General features: G+C 44.3%; 1 protein-coding gene across 3 annotated transcripts in view; it reads right to left on the reverse strand.

Moving 5' to 3' along the window:
• Window positions 1–796: 796 nt before the first annotated feature.
• GPAT3 (glycerol-3-phosphate acyltransferase 3) overlaps window positions 797–27,540 on the reverse strand; it is a 31,229-nt gene continuing 4,485 nt past the window's right edge. For all 3 annotated transcript variants that reach the window (XM_005292058.4, XM_065596156.1, XM_065596157.1), the window contains exons 3-13: window positions 18,397–18,469; window positions 15,035–15,305; window positions 13,151–13,225; window positions 10,008–10,097; window positions 9,104–9,197; window positions 7,536–7,651; window positions 4,931–4,986; window positions 4,303–4,388; window positions 3,598–3,726; window positions 2,779–2,858; window positions 797–1,954 (exon numbers count right to left, since the gene is read on the reverse strand). In XM_005292058.4, the coding sequence (XP_005292115.2) occupies window positions 1,828–1,954; window positions 2,779–2,858; window positions 3,598–3,726; window positions 4,303–4,388; window positions 4,931–4,986; window positions 7,536–7,651; window positions 9,104–9,197; window positions 10,008–10,097; window positions 13,151–13,225; window positions 15,035–15,305; window positions 18,397–18,469 (1,197 nt within the window). In that variant the 3' untranslated portion in view covers window positions 797–1,827. The remainder of the gene's footprint in view (window positions 1,955–2,778; window positions 2,859–3,597; window positions 3,727–4,302; window positions 4,389–4,930; window positions 4,987–7,535; window positions 7,652–9,103; window positions 9,198–10,007; window positions 10,098–13,150; window positions 13,226–15,034; window positions 15,306–18,396; window positions 18,470–27,540) is intronic.

The following is a 27,540-nucleotide window of genomic DNA, read 5'->3' on the forward strand; positions in this document are numbered from 1 at the left end:
CCTAAATCCTATTGCAGCTGTGGGCCTAGCTCATGCCTAAGGCCTAGCAGGAGCCTCAAATCAGGTATTGCCCCACCTATTGCACTGGCAGAGCCCAATCCAGCAGGCATGCTCAGAGCATACTTAACTCCATCCAAAACGGCAGGAGAGCGGGGATGAGTACCCCAAAAAGAAAAAAAAATAATCAGTGGACTATGGGATATTCAGATATAGGAGTTTCCTGCTGAAGCTGTTCCACTGTGTATAAATAAGATGTGTTGGGCCATAGAGAGCACAAGAGTAATGCTTACTTAGCACTAGCTGTTAAGACACTCACCTGAGAGGGGGAAAATTCCCCTATTCCTCATCAGGCGGGGAGGGACAGGGGAGAATTTAACCTAGGGAGTTCCCTAACGAGGGGAGGCTTCCTCTGTCATTGCCACCCTTGCAAGAAACTGCTTAGGCTCATGACTCATCTGTGGATTCTAAGCAGAGATGACTGCATAATGCTCTAAGAAGGGCAGGGCTTAGGCCACACCCCTTTCTTCAGCATCTGCCATTGACTAGCTTAGGTGGCTCCCCACCTAGCAGGGTGGCTTTTGTGGATCCCTTTCTGAGGCACCTGTTTCTCCCTAGGCATTGCCTAGGAATCCTGGGTGGCTAATTGAGTGTTTATGGATCCCACCAAGTGGCGAGGTGCTGCTGTGCCCATGTCCCTCTGTGGATCTGAGCCACACTGCAAGCCATTGCCCAACAGAAGGAGAAATAGAAGCCAGAACGAATAAGTTAGAGGAAAAATACCACCACCAGAGACGCATTAGAAATATAGAATTTATTTCCCATTTACAATAAGGCTGCAGTATACATGCATTCCCAACAGGCCATTTCTTTTACTGCAAATGACACACTAGATATTGCTAGCCCAGCCAAGTATGAGCTGTGTTGTGGTTGCTGATCCCCACAGATTTTTGTTAAGCTGTTAGCATTCCGCAAAAAAAAGAATTACTGCACTTATAATAAAAATGCATCTGCTATAATACAGAGGTATCCATTTTCAGTTATGGAGCTCCCAATCATCTCTTCCCTTTACTGTTCCCAGTCTGAAGAAGCACAGTAGTTTAGGGAATAGTTCCAGTATGCAGAGATGTTTCTAGAGGAATCTCCTAAATATCTTCTCAGGTATCAGTTTCCATTAGAGGCAATTCTAGGTTTAGAGGCCATCCAAGGTCCTGGTTGTGTTTGAAGAGGATGTTGTTCTGATTGCCCACCTCTCTCCCCACTGTTTAGGGTCTGTCATTCTAGGCTATTCACCACCTCCCTGCTTCACATACATAGAAATACAAACAAATGGAGACAACAGACCTGCATCAGGACACCACTAAAACTGCAAGATTAGTTAAGAACCATACAACAAAAGAGCCAGCCTACAAGCATGATGAGAGAGAAAGTAGCAGTTCAGGAAACAAATTTGTTTACAACTTCCAAGTGACTTTAGCAAGAAGAGTTATTTGCACACACAGTAACCTGACAGCATCAGGCTAGACTCACTGTCTGCACTTCCCTTTCAGAGATTCAAGAGAATGTCATGTACAGTTTTGAAAAACTGCACTTTCTCCCCCACCCAGTTTTAAGTCAGGTTCTATTCCATCATACCTGCAGCTGCAATTCAGTGGAATATCATGCTTTCAAGAAAAATACATAACAAAATACTGCCCCGTGTGTATGTTCTGCCCCATCCACATAAAGGAGATACACGAACATTAGAACAGGTTTGGTTTTTCTAAATGAAAAACCCACAGTATTCCTGTAAGAGCTAGTCCTGGGAAGCTTAGTTGGAAAAGCTGGGATTCAGTCTGATTCTGCTCCCATTGATGGATTTCCTGTTGATCCATTTCCTACTATCATCTTGCTGTAGTTTTTCTGCTGCTGCTCCTTGAAGGTGTCTTTGACTTTGGCCCTTTTCAGACCTCCATCCCTGGAGCACAGAGGACAGAAAGGATGCAGTTAGATGTTAACTTCAACATTAGGGAAAAATGAAGTCGGAGTTGAGCCACTAAATGCCTTTAATGATCTGGGCCAAAGCCCTTAAATATATGCACCCATGTAACTTCATCTTGACTTCAGGGACAGTAGCATTTGCATGAATAGTATAATTTGTCCCTTATGTTACTTAAATTCCATATCCCATCCTTCTTGGCTCTCTAGAGCACTGAATCCACTTGTGCTTTTTGACTGCTCTCATCAGGGCCTTGCTCTAGAGTTTTTTCAGCATGATCCACTTCTTTTATAGCACTACATACTCTTGGGGTACCGTAAATCCATACTGAGGCAGGGTGTTCAATGGGTAGGAGCTCTGCAGACCTGGGTCCTAGTCTCAGCTCTGCTCCTGACCTGGTGTCTCTTCACTACAAGAATGTCACCTCTATGTGCCTTAGTTTCTATTTGTCAAACAGGGAAGACTGTATTGTGCTTTGAAACTTTTAGCTGAAACCTACTGTTCAAGAGCTCTGTATTGTCATCATATAAATTATTAAGAAAACCTTTCATATGGAAGTGCCTGAATAGCCAACTCCCTCGTTATCTACCATATCCTGGCTAAGACCATTTAAATTAAAGAACACAAAGGTTGAGGCAATCAAAGCTGTCTAGGGGATTAACACCTCTTCAAATTATATAGTGAAGACGTGTCTAAGTCCCCTAGATACGTTAGAGAATCTGAACCACATTCTATAGCCATAAAGACTCAAGACATGTATGCAAAAATGTCACATTAAGCCCAAGCAGAATCACAGCTCATACCAGGAAAGCTCAGTCAGTCCTCCTTGGTGAGCAATGGCTGACTTTACTCTGTTGGCAAACTGGACGGCATCTTCTCCTTCCTTCAAGGGATAGAAATTAGAGTCAATTGACCTATGGAGTTTTTTGTTTTTTAAAAACACACAGCTGTGCTGCAAGTCCTACAGATTCTTTAGTTTGTGACCAGAAAGCTTTTGCTTTCAGAGCATTAGGCTTCGTCCTGTTTTGTTTGGGGGTTTTCCATTGGGTTTTTTTGTGGGGGGGAGGGGGGAGGGAAGGTGTCAGAGAGGGAAGTGGAGCGTCTTTGACACACTAAGCTCGTTCTCTGAATGTCTAGTTTTTAGCCTTCTTTTCCTCAAAGAATGTTAGTCCACTCCTCATCAGCAACCTGATACTACTAAATGGAAGATCACACACTTCCCAGGCAAATCTAGCACACATTTTAGGTCTGTTTTTGAAGTGATGGCAAGGTGGAGAAAGTTTCCCCTCAGACAGATTGATGACTTAATAATAAACCAATTTTCCAAACAGCAAGTGTTACTCATGCTAATGTGAGCTGTGCTGCTAAGAATAATTGTGTAGCCATTGTGCCATCAGCACTTAGTCCCAGAGCATCACTACATGAAAAAGGAGGCTGTCCCTGTCCAACAGCTAATATACTGCAGGTACATTCCATACTTAAATACACTGGGAAATGCAAAATTGAAAAAAAGTTGTATCATGCTACCAAGAGCATTGAAGGAAGCTCAATTTAAGATTGATTCTGAGCCATACTTATTTTACATCCTATACAAATCAACAACCAACCATATGCAAAGATACCTCTCTGACCATCGGTGGCATGTACCAGACGTTGCACACAATGGCCCAACTTGTCATTATTCGCAACAGGTAGCTCACGATGTCATATTTGCTGCTGTTCCAGAATGCATCTCCAAACTGAGGGTCATACTGCAGAAGGGCAAAATAGTAAGTTTAAGTCATTTCCTTCAGCATAAATGAACATGCAAATAATATAGATCCAAAGTGTAAACACGTGTTAGGGCGCTTAACTCGCAAGGCTGTATAGGAGGACATTAGTAACCATTACACATTGGCCTCCACCCCCCGAGGTACAGCATGGGGAGATGCTGTATATTTTTACAGTGGTGTCAGGTCTAGCCTTGATTACAAGCTTCATGTTCTTATTCCTTCAAATATTGACTTGTTAATTCATGGGCTGGCCAGACCGCCTACCTTCTCTCCAGTCTTCCACGTTGTAAGGAAGACGCCAACAGAACCCACCAACAGGTTTCCACTTATTTCAAGAGAGCAACTCTAAAGAGACTGAATTATTTTCATTCATGGGTATTCAGTTATTCGCTTTCCGATGGCCAAGTACACCAGAGGGCCACTTGTAGGGCATGTGCTTCTACCAGCAACAGTACTGAGACAAACTCTTGTCCATCTCCCACCCACCCACCACTCAGCCAGACCTTTCTACAGGTAAACAGCAGTGTCTGGAGACCCATTGCTATTGTATTTTACCTTGATTGCAACTGGATAAATGGTCCCTCCTATTTCAAAGCTTCCTTTCTTAAACATCATTACTGATGTGTTGTTTATACAAGTGCCTGGACAAAAGAGAAGTCAGAGTGTTGGCAATCAGGAAACCTTTGTTATATATTCTAATGGAGTCAGACAGCAGGATTATACCAGTTTGCAAAGCAAGCAACCACTGGGGAACAGTGAAAAGCACTTCCAAGAAGAATGAGTTAGTCTTTCCAAGGTCTGTGCTTTGTCCAGGCCTAAAGATTGGAGGCCAGAGAATGGTGGGACAGTGCTCCCCTCCCTGCAGTGCTAGAAGAGTAGGGTTGAGGTTTGGGGGAAGAGGATGGAGGGGTAGGTAGAAGCAGGGAGGCCATGCATGATACACAACTGGCTGTGTCTGCATCAGAGAAGAAGGATTAAGCCATTTGTGGGAAAAACCCTTTCAGCACTCTTCCCCTTCATCCCACCATTTTTGGGAGGAGCCAGGGCATCCTGACACTTGATGTTTCCTATTATAAGTGTGGAACAAGATCTGTTTGAGCAATCGGCGTCACAGCAGGACAATGAAGAGCGACATAAGCACTGAGAAGAGAACTAAGTCCAGTGGAATGAGACAGTTTCTTACCTTCTGGAAAAATTAAGATTGGCAGTTTGTTCTTATCTGCTATGTGATCTCTCAGTCTGTAGAAGCAGAAAGAAGGATGTTTAAGCAATACATTTTGAAACAGGATTAATTTTCCCAGTCATGTATGTACATTCAACAGAAACCAAAAGCCAACACTTGATGCAACATATGAATTACAGATGCAAAGTGATAACAGGAATATCATTTGAGCCTAGATTCAGCTCTCTAGATCCTTTACTATTAATTTAGTCCTACCCAGTATTTCACCAATTATTCTTACTTCAAAGGGACATCCCCAGCTCTCTCTCTTGCCCACGGATGTATGAGAGTGAGAGAGAGAGAGAGAGAGAGAGAGAGAGAGAGAGAGAGAGAGAGCATGCGCGTGAGCACAGGTGCGTGTTCATGTTTAGCCTCTAACTGTTCTGATTTTTTAAGTTCAATAACAGACTGCAAGATTTCCCCTCCTCCCTCCCACCCCATGAAAAATGGCGCTTTTGTGGCAAGCTCTAGTAATAAGTAGCTAATATACTGTGGTAAGAAATGGAAAGGATTCAACAAGGGAGTCTGTGAAAAAGCACCTCTGTTGCAAGATTCACAAGCAATAATGGGGGGGTTAAAAACCAACAACAAGTATTTGAAGGGCTGATGCACTGAGAGGAAGTAGTGTTAATGCAAGAAATGAAAGGCATAAAGTTCAAGTTAAGTTTTAGGCTGCCTATCTGGAAAAACTTCTTGTCTGTAAGATACTTTAGGCTGTGGCACACTCAAGTGGAAGCCCCACTGACTGCAATATTTAAACAGGCTGAGCAAAATATGCAAGTTTGATACAGGTTACATAATCTTGGTTCTAGTTATTTAATCATAGGCCTTCTCCATTTCTGAAATATATATTATGCCCACAATTCTCACTTCTCGATCTTGGTTGAGTAGACTTTCTGGAATGCCCCTTCAATCTACCATTTAGAAGCCAGAAAGGTGAAAGACAAGTTTATCCCCTATAAGACTATCCTGAAAATTCTACACAAAATTTAAGATAGGATACAAACACCCGGCATTGGAATCCAGTCCCAACCAGCAGGTGCACCTTTGATTGAATCAACTAGGGCTGAAACACATAGTTTGAAAGTTTTTAGTTTGGAAGGTTATTATGATCAGGACAATTGGCTAAAGATTTCATCTCCTGTCTTCTCCTCCCCTCCCTCAAACACAGACACAACCACACACCACAAAAAACAAAACAAAAAACGACACACTCCCTTCAGTTATCTTCTGTAAATGAAGTAGTTAGTGAAGGTATGCAGGAAGAGAAAGAGGGATGAGAGAACATGATTCTCCCCAGTTATTGAGAGCTTCCCTCCCATCATGGGAGGTCAGCTATACCAGACTCAGATCTTTAAGTAGGAACAACTCCATCCCTGAGTCAGGAGAGTGATTCCCTTTACAACAAACCTGAAGCTGGACTACAAACTTCATAGATACTTAAAATATAGCACTACTATCTCTACTGTACTACGCTAAGGGAAAGTTCTTCTTTGCAGAAATCTTGCCCTTTCCAGGAGGAGCTCAGTATTGTAGGTAACTTCATCTAAAACCAGCAAGTCTGTGGTTTTTAGAAGGCTCCAATTTAGAGAACATTTCAGAAAGAGCTACGGGTAATTCTATTTCATGGTAAAATTAATATTTTGTGAGTAATGTTAGGTTCCTACCTCCCAACAGTAAATCCCAGTTTGGGATTGCATACTGCTTTTCCTTGACATTCGTGTGGGAAAACAATTTAGATTATAATTGTGGAAAGAAACAGAAAGACACTTGGGTACCTGCTCACCAAGTGTCCCTGGCAGCAGAGTTATCAGATTAACCCCATGTCAGAAGTTCTGGGCAGTCACACCTGGAACACCTTCGTTACTGGAACCTTTTGTCTAAACTATTTTACTATAGGAAGAGATTCCAAGAGTGCTAAATGACTTTTCAAACTGTTGCCCCATTTCTGCAGTATCTCAGCACTCATCTGCAAGCACACACTTGCCTATTCCCTCCCCATCTGTGGGTAACATCCAAGTTCCATTTCTGTTGCAAATTAGATGCATAGTAATATTCCCAAAGAAAAATAGTGTAGGATTGCTCCCACAACTGTAATTTTTCCATTCACTGCATGCATGTTGCAAATGACTGCAATTCAGATCACTCCAGACTATGGTAATACACAATCATAGAAGGAGGTTGAGTCCTGGTATTCCGAGTGTTTCTGCAAGGTGTTTAGCATTTAGAACAAGATGGCCAGATATATTCACTGCAGATTCACCCTCCAGAAGAGGCAAGACTGTTTGGCTACTGGCATGCCAAGGCCACTGCCTATCATGCTGACCAATGACTTACTGTTTCCTTATTGCCCCCCCATCCCCACCTGCCTGTATGTCTGTCTGTCTCTTGTGTAATACTTGGGTTGTAAGCCCTATGGAGCAAGGGCCATCTTTTTGTTCTGTGTTTGTACAATGCGGTTCTGGCTCATGACTAGGGCTTCAAGATGCTAGGATTGTTATGGTTAGAATAATGCCATTGTTCACAGCTACAGCAGCACTCAGCCGAGTGATTGCCCATTCCTTACCTTTTTGTCACTAGGTGGCGGTCTTTCATTTCTGAGCGTTCAAACCAGACATGGGGACAGGCTTTGACGGTGGATCTCTGAATAAGTCCCATTAGACCCCCATGAGCCTGGCCAACCTGCAAGCCCAAATGAGACAGCTACTATACGAAACTCATGGCAAAATGAAAGTCCATCTGCTTCATGCCTATTTAAAATACAGCTAGGTATCTCCTAAACTAGAGCTTTGCAATGTACCAAAAAAAAAAAAAAAATCCAGTAAAAGCATTAGTTTCCTAGACACCTAGAAAATACAGTATTGGAAAGTTGGGCTTTTAGCACTATATAAATATTGCACATCATAGTTCAAACCCTGAATATATAGACAGTAGAAAGTAAAGAGGCAACTATTTTGTTAGCATTTACTTTTGTGCATCTTCAGGAAATCACAGAAGACCCTTAAGATTGAATTTTTCTGACGCGTCAAGTTTCCACTCACCCTCGTGAAGTCTCTGCACACAGTTAGAAATCCCTTTAAGCACGTTCAAACCAATATGGTGGCTACTAAAGTCCCTTCTGAAGTTCTGTTTTTACAAAATAGTTTAGAGTTTGTACCATCTTGGTTTCTTCATTATTTTGCACTAGGTTATCTCATGCACATTAGGGTGGGCATATAGCTGTGAGTATTAACACACCTAAATTTTGGAAGTTTTACATGCTTTTGCATGCACACCAAGAACTGTGCGCCAACTGCATGAACAGAAAGATGTTACTCACAATGCAATTAGCATCAATACTTAAGAGAAGTCTTCCTCTCTCCATGTCCTCTGCCTTTACTTTTATAATCTTTTAGGCAAAATATTTTGCAGTACTCTGATCTACCAGTGACTTGCACAGATTTTAGGTACCGTCAGTCACTGAAGTGTTACAATAGGAAAGTTAACATTTACTAAAGATGAAAGTTAGAGTTTGATACCACCTTTGTGCCATTACCACATCACAAGGTACACGGAGATGCCCCCATCTTAACCTGTTACTACTTTTTTTCTGGGCATTTCACAATTCCAACCTGAGTGTGTAGCCCATTGGGCTTATACTAGGGCTGCCAGCTTGTAGTGCCATATCTTCACTACTACTGTTACCTACATGAGCAAGATTAAAGCTAATGTAGACATGCCTACCCATGCTACAATCACACCTTCATCTGCCATGGAGACATACCTGAAACTTAACAATGCAGTGTAAAGAAATGCATTTTTAATAAGTGATCCGACAGATTCCATTTCTGTGACTTCTGTAGTGGTTCAGATTCTCATTTACACATTGGTCTGACGGGACCAAGTGCTCATAAACAAACAACCTGGTAGAAGCCAGTGAGTTTATCTGGGATCTCAGGATGCATGTTCCTTCTAGAAAATGCTGCGAGAAGTTAGAAATCCTTCCTGTAGTCAGAAGCTGGTGATACACTGGGTTAGTACATAGTGTTTATTCTAGACATCTGGAGTCAGACCCTAGTTTAGGTCACAAACTTTAGTGGCCTCCTCCTGACCGCTACTGTGTAAATCAACATCACACGTTTTCACTTATCATACCATTGCATAGCATCCATCGTTAGTCAGGATTAAAACATCTATTGGAGACGTGTGGTTGGCAACACATATACCCCCTTTCTGTGGTCTGTTTTCCCTGCAATGACAGGAAGTATTATTCACTTAACTGTACAAAACATAACTATGTTGCCTACTTAACAATATTTTCCTAGACTACTGGACAAGCCAGTGTTTGGTTCAACAGGTCAAACTGCAGCCAAAGGGTTAACAAACATTCTGTTGATTATATTCAGTTTCTCACTAGTTCATGAGAGCCTGCACTTCAGTGGAACAACAACAGCAGTTTACAATAATTTTGTAGGCACCCCCAAGCTACAATATGGTTGTGATTATTTTCTAACTGACAGAAAATTGTTGGTGAACATGTTGTCAATGTACAAACTAGACCTACTGTTAATGAAAATAGTGTTAAATAACATTTGAACCATGCTTTGAGAAGAACGTCTGGTAAAAGATTTAGTTGTCACACTATCAGCTAATAAGTAAACACTGAGCAAACACCTTCATCATTCAGCTGCTCTGCCTGTGTAGCAGAGTCATGCAAATTCCATATAGACTAATTAAAGATCATTAAAAGAGGTCCTCACTTTTAGACAGTCATACCACCACTGACTCCCCCTGAAAAAATAAAAGTTACCCCCTTAGTCCTATTTGCCTAGAGTTATGTATCCCCTTTACCAGGGCCATCCCTATAGGGATGTAGGGCCCGGAACGGAAGTGATGGATTGGTCTCTTCCTGGACTGTCCATGCCAGCCAATCACACCAGCCCCCGGGACACCCCGCCCCCCCCAAAAGCATTGGACCTGGAGCAGTTGCCCCAATTCATCCTACCCAAGGGACGGCTCTGCCCTTTACAATAGTGGAGTGCAACACAGACTTACTCACTTGTTATGGTACGTGATGGTACCAGACAGAGCTCTGACGAGGATCCGGGAGCACGTCAGGTGGACCAGTTCACTTAGCCAATCTTTAGCGCTGAAAGACACGTACACTTACAAATAGGCTGGCCAGATAGCAAGTGTGCCAAAATTCGGGAAAGGGGGTGGGGGTAATAGGATCCTATATAAGAAAAAGCCCCAAATATCGGGACTGTCCCAATTTTATAGGGACATCTGGTCACCCTACTTACAAACAGTCTTGGAAGGGAGCTATAATAGAAGCGGTTTTCCAGTTACAAGGACTAGGCCAAGACTTTATTGCAATAGTACTGTGTTTAGGGCAGTAGATTGGGATTCTAGGAACTTTGGTCTTATTCCCAGATCTACCACCAAACTGCTGCAACACCTTGGGCAAGTCACTTCACCTCCCACTCTCTGTCTTGTCTATTTAGATAGGCTCGTTGAAGTAGAACTACCATCTCAGTGTGTTTTTTTTATGTACACACACCGCAGCACAAAGGCAGCCCAACCAAGATTGATTTCCCAGAGGTGCTTCCATACTATAAAGAGTGGTGATACCACTGGTAGAGAGACAACCTACATAGCAGAGACCTCCCGGGCTCCTCTGGATAGCTTGGGGAGAAACCACATAGAGGCATAACAGGGGAAACCAGTGAAGGAAGGAGTGTTTAGCAGCTGTTTCGAGTAGCACTGCCCTTTAGAGTGGTATTGGGGTTTCATGTTTTCTTCTCAGTTATTTCCATGATGAGCATGCTCACTTCACAGGTAAGGAGAGGAGGTTTTGTTGTTGTTTGCCTCCCTGCAAACTCAACCTGGACCCTGACAAATCAAGCTGGACTCTGACAACCATCAGTAATGAGAGGCCCTCCAGGGCAAGATAGACTCTCAGTTACACAGGTGCTATCCCCTTAAAATGGTAGGTTAGCACAAGTGTCACAACTGGAACTTAGTTAACAGTTCCACTGGTGCTGCAAAGGAGGAAGAGAATTCAGCTCATGGCCCAGAGCCAGGCTGGCCCTGCACATCCAAGGGAAATAAGACCACTTTTTAAAGACAGCCTTGGTCACTAATGAGAGAACTGGGAATATGCACAAGAAATATTTCCTTTCCCAGTCACTTTTTGGACTGGAATCACACTTCAGAGTTTCTCCATTGCAACAAGTATTGTTTTCTTGTTTGTTGCCTCTTGCCTCTCCCCTGCCCCACCTGCTTTCCCCATTTTGCCTCTCACGCTTGTCTTTTGCTTTCCCCTTCATCCTCTTCTGCTCCCAGGAACTCTCCCAGTCTCTCCTTTTACCAGCTCAGTGCCACGTTTTTGCCCATTTTCACCACCATATCCTTCACACTCTCCTCATACACCAATGCTCCATATTTATTCTCTCCTTTCCCCTTCCCCATCATGCTGCCCTTTTGGAGTCTGCTCCAATCAACCTTACTCCAATCCCTGGCACTCTTCTCCCCAACCCTGTTTCACCACCAAAAAACACAGTAAGGTCCAAACTGCTTCCCTGGTTAGTTTCCACCACCTCCCATGCAGCAGCTGGTCTCTTACAGTGACTCAGTAAATCACTGCTCTTCCCTATCCAAGGTTGAGTGGAAGTAGGAGTGGACTCCTTCCCTCCCTTTCGTTACTTCCAGCTCCATCTTCTTCCCCCTCCTATAACTTCAAAAGGAGTTTACCCTCTAGGGCTCCTCTGTCCTTAGAAGAGGCCATCCTTTACTGACCTCATGTCTGGATGCCTTAGTTTTGAGCTTCATGTCCTCCACAAAGTAATCCTGATAAGCCTATATATCTGATCTCCTTTCTTCTCAACACACCTCCCAGTCTTTCAGCTTACTGGTTTTAGGACTCATGCTCAGCACATCTGAGGATTGGGAGAGGCAGAAAGCCACCTTTCCCAATTCCAAGGCTGGCTGGGAGCAGGGGTGAAAGTAAAAATAGGGGACTTACCAGTACAGGGCTGGGTTGGGGCTGGCTCGGGGCTGGCTCTAGCCCACGGAAGAGATGGGGCCTCAGGCGGAAGGGGCGGGATCAGAGCCAGCCCTGGCCCGGCCTGTACCCCTCTGCCTCCCCCGCCAGCAGCCGGGGGCTCCAGCAGCAATTTAAAGGGCCCAGGGCTCGGCCACCGCTACTGCCCCAGGCCCTTTAAACCGCTGCCGGAGCCCCCTGCTGCCGCTGCTACCCCAGGGCTCTGACGGCAATTTAAAGGGCCTGGGCCGAAGAGGCAGCAGGAGCCCTGGGCCCTTTAAACAACCCCCGGAGCCCTGCCACTACTCTAGAACTCCGGCAGCAGGGCTCTGGCAGCAATTTAAAGGGCCTGGGGCTCCAGCCACAGCTGGGAGCCCCAGGCCCTTTAAATTGCTGCCTGGGGAAGCTGGGCCACCCCAGTACGGCGCACTGCTCTTGCCGGTATGCCATACCGGGGCGTACCGGCTTACTTTCACCTCTGGCTGGGAGCCAAACAGACTTCAGTTCAAGTTAGACAGAGCAGACCATGATTGCTGTAAGTTGACTTGCTCTAATTCAACTGGAAGTTGCTGGGCTTAATTCAGGAATCAGGTGAAATTCCACAGCCTGCATTATGCAGGAACTCAGACTAAGTGATCATAATGGCCCTTAGCGTGTGGGCAACTCAAGATTCCCCTCTTTCAGGCAGCTTCAAGTCACCTTTGTGCTGAGTTTTTCACAGTCTCAGCTTTGCAGTCTGTTACACTGCCCCCTAAACGTAGATGTAGTTTCATAGAATATAAGGGTTGGAAGGGACCTTAGGAGGTCACCTAGTCCTGCTCAAAGCAGGACCAATCCCCAACACCTCTTTCCCCCTTAAAACTCTCCACACGCATGCTTCTAGGAATCCTTTCCTTGGTATCTCCACCTTCCCCTGCATTTTTTTTTTTTTTTTTTTTTTGGTATTCAAGTTCTTCAGGACACCGAACATCCTTGTAGAGCACCAATAAATTGGCAGTTTTAGAAGAGGACTAGAAAAGATCCACAGTATTAACTTTGCGTTCTTTCAGCACTGATGCCATATCATGGACATGGCAGGTTTGCCATGGGCAGAGTCAATCCCTAGTTCTCCACAAAATTCTTCCCAAACAGGTTAATTAAGGGGAAAAACACACACTTACCTGCTATTTGGCAACTGCCCTACAAGTGTGGTTCCCACAATCATTGAAACAATCCCAATGGCAGCCAAGGTAACACTAAAAACGAAAAGGAAGAGACAAGACTGTTTGTCTGCAGCAAGAAGATCCCTATTGGAGGGGAATTATGGCAATTCATGTCACAAAAACATGTACTAGAGAACATTAGAATGCTGAAGAGTATCTGATGAATATCTGAGCCCCTACAATAGTTTCAATTTTAAGATGGGGGAGGGAGTAAAAGAAGCAGAGAGACACCACAGCGATGGGTGCAGTGAGAGAACTTAAAAAGCCCAGCTTGCATGCAGGGCCAGCTCTAGGCACCAACAAAACAAGCTGGTGCTTGGGGTGGCACATTTTTAGGGGCGGCATGGCCAGCGCCAGAATGCCGCTCCTAAAAATGTGCCCCGGCCGCCCTAGCTCACCTCCGCTGCTGCTGCCGCTCATGCGCCACGGCGCACGAAACAGCTGATTCACGCGCCGTTGCTAGCCCTCCCTCCCTCCCAGGTTTGAGAGCCTGGGGGGAGGAGGCAGGGCTGGGGATTTGGAGAAGGGGCGGAGTTGAGGCGGGGCCAGGGGTGGGGTAAGGAAAAAATGGGGGGGGGGGGAGAAGAGAGAGTGGCCAGAATTGTTTTTGCTTGGGGCAGCAAAAATCCTAGAGCTGGCCCTGCTTGCATGTTTGTCATCATTTCTTGCAGGACTCAGTTACCTCAAACTGCAGAGTGATCATTTCACATTAGTGCGTATGTGACACAGAGGCCCATTGGTGGTTTACTGCTGTGTGTCAGTAACCTGTCATGCCCACTTCACCTAACACATTGTTGTCATAATCTGTATCTAAAAGCGGTCATGTAATGTCATTGGAAAACAACTCACTGATCATTAATATTCTTGCATGATATACCTATGTCCAGTTAATCTACAACAAATTATACAGAGGTGCTGAAAATGCGACAAACATGTTTAAACCAGGCACCTCAGGGGAAGTTGATAAACAGGGTTTTCCAGACAAAGGAAAGAGGCCAACACTTCAAGCCAGGCATGGCCAAGGACAGTGGGCTATTCATTTGTATCTGAGATTGCAGGAAGATCATTTGCATCGTAAAAGTCACCAGCTGGGAAGAAGCTGGTATGGCATCTACATGGATGTAATACCCAGCAGGGGAAAGGAACTGTATCTGGGGATATCCTTCAGAAGAATACATTTCCAAGGTTTACTGGATTATACAGAGCAGGGGAGAGAACACAAAAGTTATGCATTCTTATCCAAGATGGCTAAAAGTTTCTGGAAATTGACTATAGGTAAGAAACCTGCTTAGACCAAGAATGTAACCTTCTGAAATTAAGTTATAATTTTAGAAGCGTATTTTTACTTTTGTGTTTGTAACCATTTCTAGCTTTATTTCTTACACTTGGTATGACTTAACTCTATGCCCTTTTGTTAAGGAACTTGTCTGCTTTTTACCATAAACCAACTCAGTGCTTTGACTGAAATGGAAGGATTGTCAGCCCCAACTAAGTTAATAAGCTGCTCTCTGTACTATTTCTTTAAAGGAGCAGCAAACTTGATAAGGTTTTGTGGATGTTACAATAAGAGGGGCTGCAGAAAGATGTTCTGGGGGGAGAATTTGGGGCTGGAAAGGTTGGTGAGTTTCCCCTACAAGGAGTAAGTGGGTGGTGGGAGCCTGGGTGAGACCTCCACGCTTGTAGACTGGCAGTTGGTGTCAGGGCTGTGAGCTACAGCAGCAGAGCATTCTAGTTGCCTAGAGTTGCAAGAAGTGTTGGCTGAGCCCCTTACTGGCCTGGGTGAATCCCAGTGCATCACCACATACATATACATGAGAACTATTCTCCCAGTACTTGGCTCACCGAAGAGGCAGCAGGAAACAGTAGCGGATGAGGACCCCAAGGACCCACACTACAGTCAGACGCAGGCTGATGTACTGGAAATTGACATTAGTCCTTGTAAGAAGGTTCCAGGAGACTAGTTCCTCTGACGAAAACCTTTGGGTGACTTCATCTTCCACAATAGCCTCAATCCCCTTCTTGGAGAAATAGAACACATCGGAGAGTTCAAAGTCTACTCGGTGCAGGCCCGCGATCTCCTTCTCCATAGTGGTTTCATCTCTCTGTATGATGCCTTAATAACAGAAATGTGAAGAAATTGAACAGAGAATGGATTTAAACAGCTGATCTTTTGTCACAAAGGATTTCTTGCTGCTCTGTGCCGCTCAGCTAGCGGCCTAACAATATCAGAGCCACACATGTTTGACTGCCAGAACAGTGCGTCATGGATTATTTGCAATTACTATGCAGCAGGCCAGTTCATCACCCCCACCCCCAAAATGCAGACACTTGTCCAGTCTGTGGCAAATTGGAAGTTATGCAACAAGGCAGACTCTTTCCTTCCTGTCCACTCTCTCCCTGTGCGTTTCCTAAACCACATATAGGATGAACATTAGAAACTAGTCCATGTGTCCTCGCCACAGCTCCACAGTCACCCCACAGAGAAGATAGGATGAGAGCACCCACCTGTTTCTTCAATTATTCTGGAAGATACATATGCTTTGTCCCTTAGACAATAGTAGGGTTACCATTCGTCCGGATTCCCCCGGACATGTCCGGCTTTTTCGGGTTAAAAATAGCGTCCGGAGGGAATTTGTCAATGTCCGGACTTCCCCTCTTCCCCCGCCCCCCCCATGCAGAGCGTGCGCGCGGCTTACAGCCCAGCCGGGGCTCCGACAGCCAGAGCCAGAGCCCTTCCTGCAACTTCCCCCCGCCTCTCTCCTGAAACTTGACACCCCCCCTCCTCTCCCTCCCCCGCCCTCCCTGCATTCACAGATTGCTCGTCTGGAGCTCCGACCCTGCTCCCCTCCCCCGCTGTCGAGCGCGCTGCTCTGCAGCACAGTAAGGGGGCCGGGGGTCAGAGAAGCGGCAGGGAGGTTCGGGGGGGGGTAATCAAGAGACAGGGAGCAGGGGGAGGGTTGGATGGGTCAGGGAGTTCGGGGGGGGGCTGTCTGGGGATTGGGGGTGTAAGGTTTTGGGCAGTCAGGGTACAGGTGGGGGGAGTCTCAGGAGGGGGCAGTTAGGGGACAAGAAACAGGGAGGCTTAGGTAGGGGGTGGGGTTCTGGAGGGCAGTTAGGAGCAGGGGTCCGAGGAGGGGGCAGTAAGGGGACAAGGAGCGGGGGGGGGGAATCGGGAGTTCGGGGCGGGCTTTCTGGGGGAGGGTGGATGAGGTTTTGGGCAGTCAGGGTACAGGTAGGAGGTAGGGTCCTGGGGGACAGTTGGGGGGGGGGGGGGTCTTAGGAAGGGGCAGTTAGGGGACAAGGCACAGGGAGGCTTAGGTAGGGGGTGGGGTTCTGGAGGGCAGTTAGGAGCAGGGGTCCCAGGAGGGGGCATTCAGGGGACAAGGAGTGGAGGGGAGGGTTGGGGGTTCTGAGGGGGCAGGAAGTGGGAGGGAGTGGAAGGGGCGGGGCTAGGACAGGACGGGGGCGGTGCTAGGACAGGACGGGGGCGGGGCTAGGGCGGGGCTCCTCCCGTCCTCTTTTTTGATTGTTGAAATATGGTAACCCTAGACAATAGCAGCTTAGGACTAGACGCAAGAAGTGCTCCACTTGGAAAAGTACAGAACAGAGACCCAATCTCATTTACATTAAGGTCCCTTTACATCACTCTGGCAATGCAATAGAGCCTTCCAGTGTAAATTACATTCACTCCAAGACCACTTTTCACTGCCAGAGAAGCGTAAGTGTGACTTGGGCACAGATTCTCCTCCCCCAATGCTGCAAACCCATATTTAAAGTGTTCATTCTCCACTCCTCAAAAATCTTTCCAACCCCTGGCACCTGTTTGTGTTGGACATCTTTGTTCACCACCACCCAAGAGGCCAGGGCTTGGAGCACAGACTGTGGCTAAAACCTGAAGAGCTGCTGAAAATAGCTCATCTTTGGCCAGACTTGCAGCTAGCTTGCATTTGGCACCCCTGGTCAGCAGTGGCTCACAACTGAGAAAAATCCTGCAGGCAGTTGTGCCAACAGTTCCTGTAAGAAAGCAGAGCCCTACCCCCTACTATTTTATTTCACAAGACAATAAAAATTGAACTGCAACATTTGAACTTTGTCCATGTAATGCAAAGGAAGCCAAGAGAAACAGAAGGAGTTGTTGCATTAGAAGTGGCAATATTCATTGCCCAATGTTTTTTATTATGGTATAATAATAATAAACAGATCTGTGCCATTGCTGGGTACCTCTTGGCGATCAGGGACAAAGTGTAAGTGCTGACTAGAGCTGAAGTCCTGCTTACTTAAGATGTTTTGAGGAAATCAGTAGTAGGGCTAGCCACACATGAGCTGTCTACTGATGTGATCTAGTGTTTAACTTAGAGGCAGAATGACCTTGTGGTTGGGACACTGAACTGGGATTAGTATCAGAGTTCAGTTCCCAGTTTGGCCACAGACTACATGGCCTGGGGCAAGTCACTTGACTTCTGAGCTTCAGGCACTGTCTACACCATCACTTTGGTCAGACAGGGGTGTAAAAAACCCCCACCTCCCTGACTGACATAAGTTCCACCAACAAAAGTGCTGGTATGGACAGCACTAGATGTCAGCAGGAGACTCACTCCTGCCGACATCACTAGCACCACTTGTTGGGGGTGGTTTAATTATGCTGGCAGGTTCCTACCGTCAAAGAGCGGCTACATAGGGCCCCTTACAGCAGCACAGTTTTAGTGGTGCAGCTGTGCTCCTTTATAGTGTAGACATAGCCTCAGATCCCATCTGTGAAGTGCACAGAATGCTCACTCCCACCCTTAGCCTCCATCTGTTAGCTAGGTTTTGTCCCCCTTCGCACTGAGCAATACCTTACATAAGTGGGCCCACTGAAATAAATGGAGCTATTCTTGGAGTACGGTACTATTCCATGTAAGTAAGGTTATATTTAGACCCAGCTCTGCAACCGAGTGCAGAGTGACTAAACCATTTAAAAGATGTCACAAGTAAGAGCGGCAGAATTGAACCTTTAGATTGCAAGCTCCTTGGGGGCAGAGCCTATATCTTACTAGATGCCTGACCGTACTGGCCACAATGGGTCCCCGATCTTAGGCCTCTGGGCACTACAATAGTAATTTAAGAACAAGATTAGTAGCTCCTTATTCCCCATTTTAAAATAATCTGTTCCCCATTTTCCTCAGGTTAATATTACTGAGACATTCTTCATTCAGAATTCTTACCACTGGAAGAAGAGTTCTTAAGTGCCATTGCCTGCTCCTGTCTGACTCCTTTCTGGATTCGTATTGTGGCCCACTGTTCAAGAGAAAGAAAAAAAAAAAGTGTGCATTTAAGAGACAGCGTTTGATGTTTAACATTTGCTCACCATTAAAAGAGCTTCCTAGAGAGTAAGTGGTACTTCCCTTGAAAGCCATCTGCATTAAGTTCTCTTCACTAGACAAACCATCACACACACACACCACCTCCAATTTTGTTCCTGTTTTTAAGTGTCTTGGTACAGATAAAACCCTGCCAGCAAGAGTCAGTGGAAACAACCAGTAGTTCTAGACTCACTCCGTCAACTTTAATACAACAGAATGCCAATTCATAAAGTGAAGAGTATACATCACATGATTTTTTTTAAAAAAAGGTTTCATTAGTGGTCCTCGGCATCCAAGCAGAGCAGAGACCAACCAGCTATAAGTCATGCCCCAGCTGCCAGAGTCATTATTTCAGTAGAACCTCAGCTTAGAGGCGGGGGTGGGGGGGGTGGAAAGAGGGTGGGCGGGGCCGGTGTAGCGGGAATACTCTATCCCTTATGGCTACAGAGATAAGCTAGAAAGTGTGACCTGAGTGCACACTAAAGGCTCAGATATCAAAGAGCAAGTAAGAGAACCCACGGTTATTTTTCTAAAGAAAAAAAAAATTAAAAGGACTCATGATTTTTTATGCCAGTCATGATTTTTGAGCACAGGGTGTTGAAGAGACTGCCTACAGGGTGAACATGGTGCTAGTGACCGATCTCCTCTAGTATAGGCCAAAGGCTCTCGAAGGAGGTCTAGCATAATGCCACTGAACAGCCACCAGCACTTCTTTTGAGCAGTAAAGAGAAGTGAACTTGTGTGCCACATTTGCAGCTTCACAGAGAGGGAGAAATCCACCAGCAGCCTCTCCTAGACATCCTGTGGCAAGAAGGTATAGACTAGCAAAGAAGCCATGGTGGTGCATAGGGTTGCCAGGTGTCTGGTTTTCAACCAGAACGCCCAGTCGAAAACGGACCCTGTCTTGTCAAAAAGTGTCAGTTGAGATTCCACTGAGCTCTTCAGGAAGAGATTACAAGACACTGTTTAAACCTTAAATTCCCTTTCAGAGAATATTAATTCCACTTTCATACTGAGACATATCCATCCATGGGACAGATCCTAGAAAAGAAGTTGTGACTATTCTTGCTAGCTAGTTCAAGAGTGACAACGGGGAGGTTGTTCTCTCAATGACTAAATCTATCCTTATTCAGGAATCAAAGCATTATCCTGCTCAGAAGCCTAGAACTTAAAAAGTCTTGGACCAACATCAAAGTATTCGCTTAGTATTTGTATTATAGGAGCACCTAAAGGGACCCCATTGTGCTAGATGCTGTACAGACAATCCCTTCCCTAAGAGCTTTGCAGTCTGAATAGACGAGACAGAAGGTGGAAGAGGAAAGTGAAGAAAAGTGCTTTGTCCAAGGTTTCATAACAAGGCAAAGACAGAGCAAGGAACAAAAAAGAGTGACGTCTGCCCACTCCCATACACACTAAACCAGGAGGCTGCCACCAATAGAAACACTGCTTGTTTCATAAAAATCAAAGAAGCGTAGGGCTGGAAGAGACCTCGAGAGGTCATCATCAAGTCCAGCTGCCTGCGCTGAAGCAAGACCAAGTAAACCTAGACCATCCCTGACAGGTGTTTGTCTAACCTGTTCTTTAAAACCTCCAGTGACAGCAATTCCACAACCTCCTTTGGAAGTTATTCCAGTATCCTTATAGTTAGAAAGTTTTTCCTAATATCGAACCTAAATTTCTCTTGCTACAGATTAAGCCAATTGCTTCTTGTCCTACCTTCAGTGGAGATGGAGAATAATTGATCACCGGCATCTTTTTAACAGCCCTTAACATATTTGAAAACTGTTGTCCAACCGCCCCCTTCCTCCCAGTCTTCTTTTCTCAAGACTAAACACGCCCAGTTTTTTTAACCTTTCCTCATAGGTCAGGTTTTCTAAGCCTTTTATCATTTGTTTCTCTCCTCTTGACCTCCTCCAGATTGTCCACATCCTTCTTAAAGCATGGTACCGTAAACTGAACACACTACTCCAGATGAGGCCTGACCTGTGCTGAATAGAGCAAGATAGTTATCTCCCATAGGACACTACTGTTAATACACCCCAGAATGATATTAGCTTTTATTGCAGCTGCACCACATTGTTGGCTCATATTCCATTTCTGATCCACTATCACCCCCAAATCCTTTCTAGCAGCATTGCCAGCTAGGCAGTTATTCCCTATTTTGTAGTCGTGCATTTGATTTTTCCCCCCTTAAGTGTAGTACTTTGCGCTTACCTTTATTGAATTTCATCTTGTGGATTCCAGACCAATTCTCCAATTGGTCAAGATCATTTTGAGTTCTAATATGTCCCAGGTGCTTGCGACCCCACCCATCCTAATGTCATCTGCAAATTTTACATGGATACTCTCCATTCCAAGTCATTAGTGAAAATGGAACTGGTACTAGTCAACAAGACAGACCCTTGGGGACCCCTCTATATACATACTCCCAGTTTGACAGCAGATAGCTACTCTGAGTACGATCTTTCAACCTGTTGTGTGCAGTTTATAGGAATTTAATCTGGACCACATTTCCCTAATTGCTTATGACAATATGTTGGACTATGTCAAAAGCTTTACTAAAATCAAGATACATCACATCTACCGCATCCACTAGGCCAGTAAACCGGTCAAAGGAGGACATTAGGTTGGTTTAGCATGATTCGTTCTTGATAAATCCATGATGGCTATTCCTTATAACGCTATTATCCTCATGATTATTAAAAAGTGATTGTTTTAACAATTTGTTTCAATATCTTTTCAGATATCAAAGTTAGGCTGACTGGTCTAATTCCCCAGGTGCTCTTGGTTCCACTTTTTAAAGACAATACTAGGTTTGCCCTTCTCCAATCCTCTATGAACTCACCTGTCCTCCAAAGATAATTACCTCTGAGATTGCTTCAGCTAGTTCCTTAAGTACCCTAGGGTACCTAGGTCGTCAGGACCTGCCAACTTGAAAATATCTAACCTATTTTTTCCCCCTCTATTCTGCAATGTTTTGCTTCCCCCAGTTGTTAGTATTAACTGATCTGGTCCCAATCAGCCTTCTTAATGAAGTCTGACACAAAATAGACATTGAACACCTCAGCCTTCTTGATGTCATCAGTCATTAGCTCTCTTTCCCTACTAAGTAGAGGGCCTACACTTACTTTCATCTTTCTCCTGCTCCTAATGGAGTTCTAGAGCTACATATAAACAACAAGCATTGTCTTTGGTGTCAGATCTAAAGTACAATTTACCTGGGGTAAGTGACTGGTCCTTTGGGACTGGATAGAACCTGAATTTTGCTGTGAGGGACTATCTATCAAAGGCAAGCTTGCCTAAGGGTGGCAAGATAAACTGGAGTACCCAAAGAGATTGTCTGTGTCCCATGTTACAGTGCTTGAGAAGTTCATATTTCAGACTTGGTTGGTGAAATCTACATATTGAACTCACAACCAATTTGGGGTTTGTGCCCCCGTTCTTAACATTCTCCCCTGAGGTTGGTACTCATGCTCTTAAGCCACTCCAGACAGCTTGACACTCCTGATTTGGTGGTCTATAGTAGACCTCTACCATGTCATCACTTATTTCCCCCTCCCCCATTTTATGTTTATCCAGAGATTTTCAACTGCTCTGCCTCTCACCTCCTTCCAGACCTCAGAACAAGTGTATATATTCTTAATGTAAAAATGCAACACCTCGGGGACGAACTGTCTCCCCCCCCCCCCGCCGCCCCCCAGGGGCTGCAGAGATGTGCTAGCAGCTGACTGCTTACAGGAGCAGCATGGGGCTATGGCAGGCAGGCAGCCTGCCTGAGCCCTGCTGCACCACTGGCCAGGAGCCACCTGTGGTAAGCGCCTCCCTGCCGGAGCCTGCACCTCACACCCCCTCCTCCACCCCAACCCCTGCCCCAGATCAGAATCCCCCTCCCTCTATACTGAGTCATATACAAACTTCCCCCCAGACCCTGCACTCCAATCCCCTGCCCCAGCCCCATCCTGCACCAAACTCCCTCTCAGGAAAAAGACTTGTATACAGGGGCCCCACAAAATCAAATAGCCCTGGGCCCACAGGAGAGTTAATCCAGCCCTGGGGGCAGGAAATGTCTATTATATTTGCACAGTGCAGAGCAATAGGTCAGACCATGACCTGCTTTGGGCCTCTAGGTATTACCTTTTTCAAATAAATGGCAAAAATATGAATTACAATAAATTGCACCCATGATGTAAGGTTCCATCTTTCATTACTGGTCCAGGCTAGACACATTTTGGTAAATACCTTGGTTTTTTTCCAGCCAATTGTCTAAGACTAGTGACCAGAGACAAGTTTTGATCCCTACCCATTTTGCATGAGAAAAGATAGGAATCTATAAAGTCACCAATTTAGAGTTTAGAAGGAGCAGGCAGCTTCTCATTTGGAATCATTCCTGATAAAAGTTTAATCTTATTGCTGCACTACTTTAGATACAGCTAAGTCCATATTAAAGGCAGAATCAAATAGGTCTGAACACAGCAGAAATCAGTAACAATCCTGAAAACACAGGATATTGAGACACGCATCTGTAGTGTTTGCAAAGTTGCAACATCACAATGTACAGCAATGCTTTGCAAGAGAGGCAGTGATCGTCAAGGCAGATAAAAATTGAAGTGTGATGTAAAGTAAACCAGGCAACATCTACAGCTAAGATGTGCTTGTCTGTCCTTCTCAAAGGGTACATTTCATTCCTCAAAAATTGCTCTAAAATAGCCTGATCTGAGAGCTCCATAGTCACTTTTCCTACACGAGATCTGCTATACAACAGCAGAGTTGAATCAGTTCAATCAGATTGAAATGTGCTTGGTGAGGCACAAAAAAAGGAAGGAATTTCATCACTTTCTTGAATTCATGCCTTGGTAGGAGGAGTATTTACTATGGGGGGGGGGGGGGGGGAGTGCTACCATGTAACATGACCTAGTCACAAACATGGCACCAGAACCATGGTTAAAACATTCATTACAGTCTTTCAGTGTAAACTAGACTAAGGATATGCTATACTTACCGCCGAACCTGGCCGTAAGCAATCGATCTTCTGGGATCAATTTATCACGTCTTGTCTAGACATGATAAATCGATCCCGGAAGTGCTCGCTGTCAGCACTGGTACTCCTGCTCCGTGAGAGGAGTATGCGGAGTCAACGGGGGAGCCTGCCTGCCTGCCGCTTGTGGACCCGCGGTAAGTACCTTGTAGTTCGAACTAAGATACTTCGACTTCAGCTATGTTATTCACTGAACATAGGTTCTTTACAACAACAAAAAGCTACCACGTTGTAGCTTGACCTGAGGCACAAGGGGAAATATTCCACCTGGTCACTAGTTTCCAGGAAATGTTTTGTCCAGTAGTATTTCTTGAAACACGAGTAATATTGCAGGATTTTTGGCAAGTTTGATATGGTTTTCCGGTGTTCTCCCTCCACCCTTTCTTGTGCTTGTTTCCCCTGAACTGGGAATGTGTAGCCTCAGGTAGCTAATATTTTGGAAGTCATCAGCTGTGAAACCTAAGGAAGGAAGTGTGACAGATATGGCAATTTCCTGCATTATCCTGGAAATACCTTACTGAATCCAGTTAAGCCAATTTAGGACTTCATTGTATTAAACATTAAAGTGTTTACATACAATCCCACAATGATACATAACGTCTCTAGGCAGGAGACCTGACAATGTAATCCCTGGCAAGTGCTGCACTTCAAAGAACTATTTGAAATAAGGTGAACTTTTAAACATAAATACAGCCCTATGAGGTCAGACCAATGGTCCACATAGCCCAGTATTGTCTCTTAAATAGGTACTGCAACTAGGGATGCTGCTGCACCCCCCAGCTTAAAGTAGTAAGAAACCCAAATACATGGTTTCCGCCTTCAGACCCCCCCACTATAAAAATTGCTCCAGCACCACTGCTGTCTTCCAACAGTGGCCAGTGCCTGATACTTCAGAGGGAATGATCAGGGAAATTTAGTAAAATTATCCACCCCCATCATCCAGTCCCAGCTTCTGGCAGTCAGAGGCTTGGGGACACCCAGAACATGGGGTTGCATTCCTGACCATCTTGGCTAATAGCCACTGATAGAGCTATCTTCCATGAACTTCTCTATCACGGGTACAAAAAAGAATTACTTTTGGCCTTCATAAGATCTCATGGCAATGAGTTCCATGGGTTGACTGTGCGTAGTGTGAAAGAGTACTTCCTTATGTTTGTTTTAAATCTACTACCTATTAATTTCGTTGGGTGACCAGGGTTCTTGTGGTTTGTGAAGGGATAAATAACTGTTCCTTATTCACTTTCTCCATGCCATTCATAATTTTATAGATCTCTATCATCTCTTTTCCAAGCTAACAGTCACAGCCTTTTTAACTTCTCCTCATATGGAACTTTTTCCATATCCTTAATCATTTATGCCCTTTTCTGTACTTTTTCCAATTCTAATATAGCTTTTTTTGAGATGGGGTGACCAGAACCGCAATCAGTATTCAAGGTGTGGGTGTACCACATATTTATAGTGGCATAATGATATTGTCGGTCTTATTATTGATCCCTTTCCTAATGGCTCCTAACATTGTTAGCTTTTTTGATTGCTGCTGCACATTGAGAGCATGTTTTCAGGGAACTATCCAAACAGACATCAAGATTTCTTTCTTGGTGGTAATAGCTAATTTAGACCCAACCCATTTCATATATATAGTTGGGATTTTTTACCCCCAGTGTGCATTACTTGGCATTTATCAAGATTGAATTTCATATGCCATTTTGTTGCCTAGTCATGTAGTTTTGTGAAATCCCTTTGTAACTCTCCAGCCTGCTTTGGACTTAACTATCCCGAGTAATTTTGTATCAGCTGCAAACTTTGCCACCTCAATGTTGAGCAACACTGGTCCCAGTACAGATCCTTTGAGACCCTGCTATTTACCTCTCATCTGTGAAAACTGCCCATCTATTCCTACCCTTCTATAGCTAGGCTGCTATATACTTTTCGAGCTGTGCCTAAAGCATTAGCCAAACCAGGGCATTCTATTTCAGAAAGGTATTCTTCCTTCAGTTCATACCGAACTATCCTTCATGCTAATGAAAGTCACATATGCACATTCCTGAGAGAATATATTGTACGTCACAAGACCAAGTAAATCTTAGTTGAGAAAAACTTGATAATGCCTTTTGTAAACAAAGTTTACTTCCTGACCTTTGTTACAAATGCCTTAGATCACTGACACTTAATAATAATAATAATAAAAAATAAAACCACCTCATTACTTTTTACAATTCTTAGTGTGAACCAGGCAATTTCATTTTTGCATCCTTATGGATTAGCACATCACTGTACACCTGTGAGTTTCCATAATCCCTGGGAAGCACACACTAAAAACCTGACATTAGAACTCAAAGTGGAAATCACAATTTGTCCTAGGTTTTGCAAACCCCCTATTCCCTCCTTTAAAAAAAAAAAAATCTAGTTTTTAAGCTCAGTTTGACTTTGGCTTTCCTTAAGCACAGAGAGATGCTACAAAGCTAGACCACAAATTATTAGAAAGAGTTTAGAGGCTTTCCACACAGTGCTATTTGAAACTCTAGTAGAGCAAGCATTGGAAAAGTGGGTCTTGTTGTTTGGTTAAAACTGAGCAAAGAGGCATCTGCAGTTAAAAGACAAGAGCAGTGATTAGAAGCAAAGACCAGTCAAGTTCTCAGAAGTACAGCATTAGAAACATCAGCCCTTGTTTCAGCTATCTGTTCAGTGGTGCCATCGTAGAGGGATGCAGGCAGCTTAGGGTGACCAGATGTCCTGATTTTCTAGGGACAGTCCCAATTTTTAGGTCTCTCTTATATAGGCTCTAATTACCCCCACATCCCGATTTTTCACATTTGTTATCTGGTCACCCTAAGGCAGCTTGTGTTTGGACCAGATGTTTCTATGCTACTTTTGTAAGCGTGGGGTGAGGGGAGAGGAAGACCTCAAGATCAATAGATATGGCTCTTAAAAAGAGAATTTCCCCTGCACTGCAAAAAAAGCAGTGTTGTTCAATGCAACAGAATCAGAAAGTGAAGTCAATTAGGGTTTTTTGCATTGGTCGGGGGAGGGCAGAAATCCACCACTAGTTCATGTCCCTTTAGTATATACAGTAAGGACAGGCACATTAGGACTTCTTCAAAAACATTAATTAAACAATTAATTAAAGGCAGCTCTATTAGAAGCCCTCATAAGTGGGAGTTGTAGGGGAGCTTAAGGGTATTTTCTACATTTAAGAAGTTAATGGTTTTGAAATTTCAAACAAAGAAAATCTAAATAGAAGACACTTAGAACAATTTGTTAAACAGAGTAATGCTACATAGCTCTGAATTCCTACCTCTCTCTCCTAGAGATCCGTGCAATGATAAAAAACAAGTAGTTAAAGGCATTTGCTGATGCTGTCCAGCAGAGCTGTATGAATAACAGATTTTTGGTTTGCTGGCAATTCTCACATACACACACTTCTGGTCAAATGATACATTTTTGTTTTGATTTTGACTATTTAAATATTTTCAACAACACTAAATGAAATTTTAAAATAATAAGTGGTTTTAAACCAAACATTCAAAATGCTGGGTTTTGAACATACCAAAATATTCCATTTTGTTTTCTTTTGAGGGGCAGCGATTGTTTCCACTGAAACCATTTGGCAAAACTGACAGGAGTTCACAAAACGTTTTAGTGCTTAAGAAATAGCAGTTTTGTTTTGTTTTTTAAACAGACGTTTTGGCCAAAAAAAAAATGTCACTCAGTGATGATATTCACTAAAACCATGACTAGGGAAGCAAGATGTATTCATCCAGCAGTTTTGCTAGCCACAAAAATTCATATGTTTAGACCAGTTAGTTTATATAGCCTCCACTCCCTCTTACTCCAGTACAGAACGCATATTTGTTGTTTGTACCTTGCTGGGTTTCTGAGAGAGGAACTGGTGCAATTCACCTAGAATTTAAGGCCAGAAGGGACCATTGTGATCTAGTCCTGTATGGCACAGGCCTTAGAATTTCATGAAG

Source organism: Chrysemys picta, chromosome 5 (assembly GCF_011386835.1).
Source record: "Chrysemys picta bellii isolate R12L10 chromosome 5, ASM1138683v2, whole genome shotgun sequence".
Classification (NCBI taxonomy): domain Eukaryota; kingdom Metazoa; phylum Chordata; order Testudines; family Emydidae; genus Chrysemys; species Chrysemys picta.